The 9827-nt window shown below is 34.5% G+C and overlaps 1 protein-coding gene across 1 annotated transcript; it reads left to right on the forward strand.

Annotated features, from left to right (window-relative positions):
* Nucleotides 1-204: 204 nt before the first annotated feature.
* LOC110102357 lies at nt 205-1065 on the forward strand. The gene has a single exon (XM_020830712.1). The coding sequence runs from the start codon at nt 205-207 to the stop codon at nt 1063-1065; it is 861 nt and encodes a 286-aa protein (XP_020686371.1).
* Nucleotides 1066-9827: the final 8762 nt, after the last annotated feature.

The raw sequence follows: 9827 nt of genomic DNA on the forward strand, positions 1-9827 counted from the left end.
TCATTCCCGTTCCTTCTTGAAGAGATGAAACGGAGATGGTATCATTTTGGGGATTTTGATATCATCACCATTGCCGCTAATACTTTTATTTGCATATTTCAAAGCATTGAGGCTAGGGATGCCATTTTGGCTAGTGGGCTGTGGATCGTGGCCGGAAATATCATAGGTATGGATAAGTGGACCTCCACATTTTCTCCCTCATAGATGCAAGGACTCCATTCCCCAATTTGGGTTTGTTTGCCGCAATTACAGTTGATCTATTGGGATGTTAACAACATCACACGCATTGCTAATGGGATTGGGGAGCCTCTTTGGATGGATTCTCATACGAGCACATGGGGTAAATCATCGTTTGCATGCATTTGTGTAAGGATTGATCTTTCCCAAAAACTGCTCCCAGGAGTTTGGATTAATGGTATTGATGGGCGATTCTTCCAAAGAATTGAATACGAAGGGCTTACCAACTTTTGCTTTGGCTGTGGGTATATCGGTCATGCCAACGGGAAGTGCTCGTCGAAGAATAATGGTGGGGGTATGACCCCCACTAGTGCTCGGGTTCAACATCCCAACAGAGCCCAACCTAGGGACCTACCTGTGAGCGGCCACCCCCCTGGAGCGGAACAACTTGTTAGGGACGGTCCCCTTGACCGTGAGAAGCAAGAGGACTCCTTTGGAGAGTGGAATCTCGTCACCCGTAAGAAGAGAGGCAAGCAGAAGGGCTCTTCTGTTCTCCCATCTACTGGGCAGAGCAAAGACACCGATCATGGCTCTCTCTCCTGTGCGACCAAGGAAATCCAACAGCAAATGGAGGAGATCTCCAACAAAATTGTTAACCCGAGTAATTCCCCATCGAAGAATCAAAGGGTAACTTTTAATGCTTCTAAACTGGATCAGGATGCCTCCCCCTCGACTATCAATCTCTCAAAGAGACAACAGAAGACTTCCAAGACATTCATGGAGAAGCAACTGCTCCAGCTTGGGCCGATTACCACCCTACCCACGAAAAGGAGGAAGAACTTGCAAGATGACTCTGGCGGGGAGTTTATCCCCTTTGAGGAACAATGAGACCCAACCGGTTTCCATGTCTTAGTGTTACAGTGGTGCACAAACAGCTGCCGGAGCAATGGGATATCCTTCTACCCTCGATCATGTTGACCCCTTTCTCAGGTATCTCCCCCCTCTGGAGTTGTTCCCTATGTACTACTGGATCTTTTGAGGCATGTAATCGGGGTGGGCCTCCTTGTGAACCAAAGGGGCTTCTTCTCCTTACTTTTATTGCTTTCTTTTTGTTGTGTCATACTTGTATGGGTGTCGTTACAGTCTTAGACCTTCCCACTTTTATTTTTTTCCAAGGGAAGGCAGTTAACTTTTCCATACTTTCTATGTACTCCTTTTATTTCTGTTAATGCAAATGCAACTTTCAACCCTTCAAGAATTGCAGTAACAAAAAGCGACTCTCCTTTTACTCCCACAATAAGGCAGATAGCCCTTACATCACTTTCACCATGTTAAAAGAGTTGTTATTTGCATATGTTACATTCTTGCAACTTGTATAGTTTTGATGATTTCAAATATTATTGTTTTATGTGTAATTATCTCCTAACACTTTTTGAAAGATTTGTTTTTACTCTTGTGTGTACTAACATTTTAGGAAAATTGAACTCTAAACTATAAAAACTTCAAATCAAATTCAGCATACAATCCTTTGCAAATTGAAGCTTTAAATTGTTCTTTGAATTGAGAGGGAGTGATTATAATTGAGTGAATAAAAACACACACACACATACTTAAGAAGATCTTACAAAATTTGTACTGATCGTACGGGACGACCAGATCAGTTATCTCCTTGTAGGAGCAATGGAACGAACAGGATTTGGAGAAAATTTTTCTAAGTCCTAATCATCCAAGACAAAATTAATTTCGTCCTAGGATGAGTTAGGCTCTGTAAAAATTTTGTTCAGATGAAATCTGTAATCGTGCCTGGATGACTTGGGCTCCATAAAAATTTTGTCCAGACGAAATCCAAATCTTCTCAGGATGAATTCTTCTATGTAAAAATTTCATTCAGACAAAGTTCATTATCATGCCAGGACGAGTTGCTCTCTGTAAAAATTTCATCCGTAAAAAGTCCTCTTCGTCCCAGGACGATGTGAACTGACTTACTAAAGTTGGTTAGGTCCATGCAGTTATTTGGGAAACAAACTATGGTGTAACTGATCATATCAGACGAACCTAGTTCATACGGGATGATGATCGTGTATAAACATAGTTCGTAACAATATACATAAGGATCGTTTATGACACTTTAAGTAAAATCATCCAAGACGATCCACGATCTTACGAGACATTCTATTTAGTGTTAACTTGAATATTTTTTGCAGTTTTGGACAGTTTTTCTTATCTCTCCTATATAAGGTCCAATTTTTACTGCCACCCAATATTTTTGCCATTTGATCTTCGTGCCTATTGAAAGAAGAGTCAAGGAGAGGGTGTGAGAGAGCATTAAAAGGAGGATTCCTACCACATGAGTGTGAAGGGTTCGCTTGGTGTTTAAAGGTAAGAATCTCTGCTTGTGATTTGGGATTACATCACTCTTTTCTTTCTTCCTTCTAGAATTCTTGTGAGAAGATCTGTCAAGGAGATCTGGTTCTCTGCCGACACTTGGAGAGTGTGCACAGCCACGGGTTCTCTTCCCATACTAGGAGAGTGTGAAAGGACAAAAGGTTTTCTGCCCACACTAGGAGAGTGTGAAAGGACGAAGGGTTCTCTGCTCACACAAGGAGAGTGTGAAAGGATGAAGGGTTCTCTGCCCATACTAGGAGAGTGTGAAAGGATGGACGGTTCTCTGCCAACACTGGGGATAAGTGTAAAAGGAAGGTGGTTCTCTATCGCACCGAGTAGCGGTGGAAAGAGTTTTTTTAAAGGCTTCTCCGCCTTGCTGTGGGTGCTAAAGGAGAGTCACTAGTGGTATTAGTGTAATACTCGGAGGGTGCCTCCGGGGAGTGGATGTAGGTCTCGTTTAGATCGAACCACTATAAATCATGTGACTTTTAAATTTTTACTACTTTTTATTTTCCGCATTTTATTTAGTTGTAAAAATTGTGGTTGAAAAACGTTTTCTAAAAATTCATTAAAGTTTATTTTCGGTTCAACATACTCAAGAGGGATAATTTTTTAAAATACCAATTTTTGTGCTTTAAAATCAGAAGACTACATGCGAGTTTCTACTTGCAAAAGTGGAAAGGACATATGGGATAGACTTTGTATAACATATGAGAGGACTAATGAGGTTAAATAATCTCGACTCAATATCTTGTTGTATGATTATGAACTATTTCGTATAAAATCAAATGAATCTATTTTTGATATGTACACAAGATTCACATAAATAGTCACCTCTTTGCATGCATTGGGTAGGGAGTTAACAAATACTGAAATGGTTAATAAGATGCTTCGTTGATTACCTATTGCATATGATGCTAAAATTACTGTAATTATAGAGTCTAAGAATTTAAACATTTATTCTATTGACAATCTTCTTGGTTTGCTTATTGCTTACGAGCAAGGAGTTTGCCAAAGAAAGATTGATGCAGGTGAACCACAAAGGGAGAAGAACATAGCACTGAATGTGGAAGAGTCCGAGAGTGAACACTCACAACCTGAGGATGAAGAAGACATCGCATTGATGACTAGATAATTCAGAAGCTTTCTGAAGAGGAAGCAGAAGAAATGCTAGTAATGGAATAGAGGTAAATTCAATAGAAATACCAAGGTTTTAAATGATGTTATTTGCTATGAGTGCAGGAAACCTGAACATATAAAGGCCGATTTCCCTAAACTCAAAGCCAATCCTAACAAGAAAAAGGTAGAGGAGAAACCTATTATAAAGAAGGGCAGAAAGAAGTTTCAAAAAGCTTTCTGGGCGGACTCAGCTTCAGATTCATCAGAGACTAAAAAAGAAGATGAAGTCACTAATTTGTGCTTAATGGCTGACAGTCTTGATCACTCAGATCAAGAAGAGGTATGTGACTTAACTTATGATGAATTATTTAAAGTTTCTGAACACATGTATGATGCATATAGAAAAATGAAGAAAATGCATGCTAGTCTAAGTCTAGAATTGGAAGAGCTTAAAAAGGAACATGAAATCCTTAGGAAAGATCATGCTTTGATTGATAACAACCACATGAAATTACTTGATAAGTTTGATGACTTGAATAAAAATCATGAGAATTTAAAATCATTCTATGTAGAACTCGAGAAAGATTTTAAGAATTCTAAGGATGAATTTGAAAGCAAACTTTATAGAACCAATTATATAAATCAAATTTTGGAAGATATGAATTCATTTTACAAATTAACGATAAAATCTCTCGAGAATAATAGGATACCTCCTAAACTTGAAGATTTTACTAATCCTATTATGCATCCTAAATTTATGCAATCCCTGAAAAGATAGATGAATGTTAGAAGACTTAGGAATCCATTTCCTAAAGTAAAATATAATAATTATGGATTTTTTGGACATATAGCTCACACCTGTACTTTAAAGATAAAAACTATTGGTGTAGAGACCTAAGATGCATAAACCTAGACATATTATACATGCATCTGATTATAAATTCCTAAAAGGTGAACACAAACTTGTTTGGGTTCCCAGGTCTAATGTTTAATAATTTTGCATGGTCGCACTCACACAAGACCTCGTGAGAGCATATGGTACCTGGACAGCAGATGTTCAAAGCACATGACTGAAGATACTGCTCAATTCATAATGCTGGAAGCCAAGAGTGGAGGCAAGGTTACTCTTGGAGATAATACCACAAGGAAGGTGGTTAGGACAGGTATGATTAGAAATTTTAAGAATTTTTTTCATAGACAATGTATTATTGGTTGAAGGCTTAAAACATAATTTGTTAAGTATAAGTCATCTATGTGATAAGGGTTACTGTGTAAATTTTTTTCCTACTAGCTGCATATTAAGGCTAAATGGTAAAGATGTTTTAAATGAAAAAAGGGAAAATAATGTTTATATGCTAGATTTAAATTGCATTCAAACTCCTATTGCTTTTTGTTTGAAAACTGTATCTGATGAGTCATGGATTTGGCATAGGAGACTTTGTCATTCTAGCATGAAAAATCTTAGGAGGATTATCCAAAAGAACTTAGTGAGAGGTATACCAAAACTAGACTTTACTAAGGACCACCTTTGTGATGCATGTCAATTAGGAAAGCAAGTGAAGTCTTCTTTTCAGTCCTATAAGGATCTTAGAACTAGTAAACCTTTAGAGATTTTACATATGAATCTTTTTGGACCAGTTGGAACTGTGAGTCTAGGAGGGAAGGTATGCGAATTTGTGATTGTGGATGATTACTCAAGATTCACATGTGTTAGATTTCTATTTCATAAGAGTGAATCATTTGAGGAATTTAGAAATTTTTCGACTTGGATTCAAAGGAAATTAGGGTGTGAAATTATTTCTATTCAAAGTGATCATGGAGGAGAATTTGAGAATGAGAGATTTGAAGAATTTTGTAAAGAAAAAGAAATTGATCACAACTTTTCTGCATCTAGAACCCCTCAGAAGAATGGGGTAGTCGAAAGGGAAAACATGACATTAATAGAAGCCGCTCGAGCAATGTTGGCAGAATATTCACTTCCTAAATATTTTTGGGCTGAGGTGGTTAGTACTGCATGTTATGTTCTGAATAGGATAAATGTAAGATAAAAATTGAATAAAACATCATACGAGTTGCTAAAAGGGAGAACACCTAATTTGTCTCATTTATATATTTATGGTTGCAAGGTGTTCATTCATAACAATGGAAAATATTTCTTAAGAAAATTTGATCCAAAATTAGATGAAGGAATTTTTGTTGGATACTCAAGTGTTGGAAAATCTTATAGAGTATTCAATAGAAGAACTTTGGTAATTGAGGAGACCACACATGTTATATTTGATGAATCTAGAAATATGAAAGTACCAAATATTATAGAAGATGAAATTGAGATTAACTCCCAAAAAATTGATAAATTGAACTTGGAAGAAAACTTAGAAGAAAATGTGGAAGAAAATTTGGAGATAGAAAACCCTTTGCCTAGAGATTTAAGATTTTCTAAAAATCACCCAAGGGAATTGATTATATGTGAACCAAGTGAGGGTGTAAGGACTAGGCATGGATTAAATAATGAAGTCAATCATTCAGCCTTCATTTAAATTATAGAACTCACTAATATTGATCAAGCACTTTCTGATGAATTTTGAATTTTAGCCATGAAAGAAGAGTTGAATCAATTTGTAAGAAATAAAATTTGGGAATTAACTACAAGGCCAAAAGATCAAAGTGTAGTTGGAACTAAGTTGGTATTCAAAAATAAAATGAATGACTCAGGAGTAGTCATTAGAAATAAGGCTAGATTAGTTGCTAAGTGGTATAATCAGATTGAAGGGATTGATTTTGAGGAGAATTTTGCCCCTGTAGCTAGACTTGAAGCAATTAGGGTTTTGCTAACCTTTGCCTGTTTTAAAGGTTTCAAATTGTTTCAAATGGATGTGAAAAGTGCCTTTTTAAATGGGGTAATTGAAGAGCATATTTTTGTAGAACAACCTCCAAGTTTTGAATACCCAAATCATGTTTTCAAGTTGAAAAAGACATTATATGGATTAAAACAGGCACCTAGGGCTTGGTATGAGAGGTTGAGCACCTTCCTACTTAAAAGATCTTTTGAAAAAGGAAGTGTGGATACAACTCTCTTTTTAAAGAAATTTGGAAAGGAAATACTCATTGTTCAAATTTATGTAGATGATATCATTTTTGGATCTTCAAATAAAAATCTTTGTGATGATTTTTATAAAATGATGAGTAATGAATTTGAGATGAGACTAATGGGAGATTTAAGTTACTTTCTAGGATTTAGCATTAAGCAACTTGAGGAAGGAACATTTCTTAGTCAAACTAAATATATTAAGGACATCCTCAAGAAATATGAAATGGACAATGCTAAACCTGTTAGTACACCAATGAGTTCTTCAGTTCAGTTGGATAAGGACCTTAAGGGAAAATCTGTTGATCAAAAGAAATATAGAGGGATTATTGGATCTTTGCTTTACTTGACTGCTAGCCGACCAGATATTATGTTTAGTGTTTGCTTATGTGCTAGATTTCAATCAGATCCAAAAGAATCACATTTGACAGCAGTGAAAAGAATTTTAAGATACTTACTAGGAACTCAAAACTTAGGAATTTGGTATCCTAAGTTTAGCTCTTCATTTGAAATTATTGGTTATTCAGATTCTGACTTTGCAGGCTGTAGAGTGGATAGGAAAAGCACTTATGGAACATGTCAATTCATTGGAAATTCATTAGTTTCTTGGTCCAATAGAAAACAAAATTCAGTAGCCCTATCTACTGCAGAAGCAGAATACATTGCATTAGGAAGTTGTGTGGCACAAGTACTTTGGTTAAAACAACAGTTGATTGATTTAGGATTAACTATAGGCACTATTCCAATTTATTGTGACAATACTAGTGCTATTTGCATTTCCAAAAATCCTATTCAACATTCTAGAACCAAACACATTGATATAAGACATCATTTCATAAGGGATCATGTATCCAAAGGAGAAATTGAACTCACACATGTTTCAACTGAAAATCAACTTGCAGACATTTTTACAAAACATTTAGCCTTTGATACCTTCAGTACTTTAAGAACAAGGCTAGGTGTTATTGATTTAAATGCCTAAACAAAATGTCTTTGCAACATTTTAAAATGATATCAATATAAGTTCTTGTGTTTTGATTTGAATTTACTTTTGAAATGTTTGTTAGACTTTATGTAAATCATAAGGTTTTTTATCTTAATCGTGCTATAACCTAAATTGCAAGAATAATTAAATTTATTAAAAAATCTAATTATTCTAAGTTTAAGTTTTACTTGTAACTTGATATTATTAGGTTTATTAATTTCATGCCTCTTCTTTAGACTGTATTATTGTTAATATTATTATTGCAACTATGATGTTTTCTTATTTTATATTTCACTTATCAATCATTATTTATGCACTTAGAAAGATTTGAAATTTTAGATTATTATTTTTGGAAAGAATAAAATTACTCTTGCAAATTGTATAAAAGTATAATAAAAAAAATAAAATAAATGTGCAAAGCTTTGCAATGTGAAAAAGAGGCACAAAATAAGACCAAAGTAAAAATAATACACAAAAATGTACCACTACTATGAAAAAGATACGCAAAGCGCCACATGTGATAGTTATTTCTTTCCAAACTCTTTTAATCTCTTAATTCAAATTGATCTTATGTTCATTTATAATTGATATTGAAATTTAAAATATACAATTTTTCATTCATCCTTATTGCAATGATATTCTCTATCTTAGTGTCTAAACTGACTCATGTCTTTGATAAATTCTTTTTATTATCTATGTTATATCACTTCTTAAATTATATGAATTTCTATGATTTGCCTAATATTTTAATTTTATTTGTATAACTTATTTCAATCACTGTTAAGATTATATTATCAAATGATTTTCATATCTCTGCTTTTATTTCAAGTTGTTTTTCTTTACTTTTTGTTGTTGTCAAAAAGGGGGAGAAATTATTTGTTGAATTGTGTCTTGTGTCTTGTATCTTGTGTTGTGTCTTGTGTAAGATACCAAAATTGTTTGTTAAATTATGTCTTGTGTCTTGTATCTTGTGTTGTGTTTTGTGTCTTGTGAGTCTTGTATCTTGTGTTAGTATTTGTGTTTATTTTGTTTTTATGATTATGTTGTCATTTTGTTTTGTATAAATTTTTTTAAAAAACAAAAAATAATTTTTGAATTAATGCCTCTTTATTTTCATGCATTCATCAATTCAGGGAGAGTTTAGAAGATTCTTAAAATTTGAAATCCTACAAACAATAATTGTTTTGCCATCATCAAAAAGAGGGAGATTGTTAAGAGAGTTACTATATGTTACATTCTTACAACTTGTATAGTTTTGATGATTTCAAATATTATTGTTTTATGTGTAAGTATCTCCTAACACTTTTTGGAAGATTTATTTTTGCTCTTATGTGTACTAACATTTCAGGAAAATTAAACTCCAAACCATGAAGACTTCAAATCAAATTCAGCATACAATCCTTTATAAATTGAAGTTTTAAATTGTTCTTTGAATTGAGAGGGAGTGATTGTAATTGAGTGAATGAAAACACACACTCACATACTTAAAAAGATCTTACAAAATTTGTACTCATCGTACGAGACAAACCTAGTTCGTACGGGATGATCAGGTCAATTATCTCCTTGTAGAAGAAATTGAACGAATACGATTTGGAGAAAATTTTTCTAAGTCCTGATCGTCCAGGATGAAATTAATTTTGTCCTAGGACGAGTTAGGCTCTGTAAAAATTTCATTCAGATGAAATCTATAATCGTGTTAGGATGACTTGGGCTCTGTAAAAATTTCATCCAGATGAAATCCAAATCGTCCCAGGATGAATTCTTCTCTGTAAAAATTTCGTTCATACGAAGTTCATTATTGTGCTAGGACGAGTTGCTCTCTATAAAAATTTCATCCGGATGAAGTCCTCTTCATCCCTGGACGATGTGAACCAACTAACTAAAGTTGGGTACGTCCATGCAGTTATTTGGGAACCGACCTATAGTATAACTGATCATACCGGATGAACCTAGTTCGTACGGGACGATGATCGTGTACGAACATAGTTCATACCAATATACATAAGGATTGTTTCCGACACTTTAATTAAAATTGTTCAGGATGATCCACGATTATATGGGACGATCCATTTCATG

The sequence above is a fragment of the Dendrobium catenatum genome, unplaced genomic scaffold, assembly GCF_001605985.2.
Source record: "Dendrobium catenatum unplaced genomic scaffold, ASM160598v2 fragScaff_scaffold_803, whole genome shotgun sequence".
NCBI lineage: Eukaryota > Viridiplantae > Streptophyta > Magnoliopsida > Asparagales > Orchidaceae > Dendrobium > Dendrobium catenatum.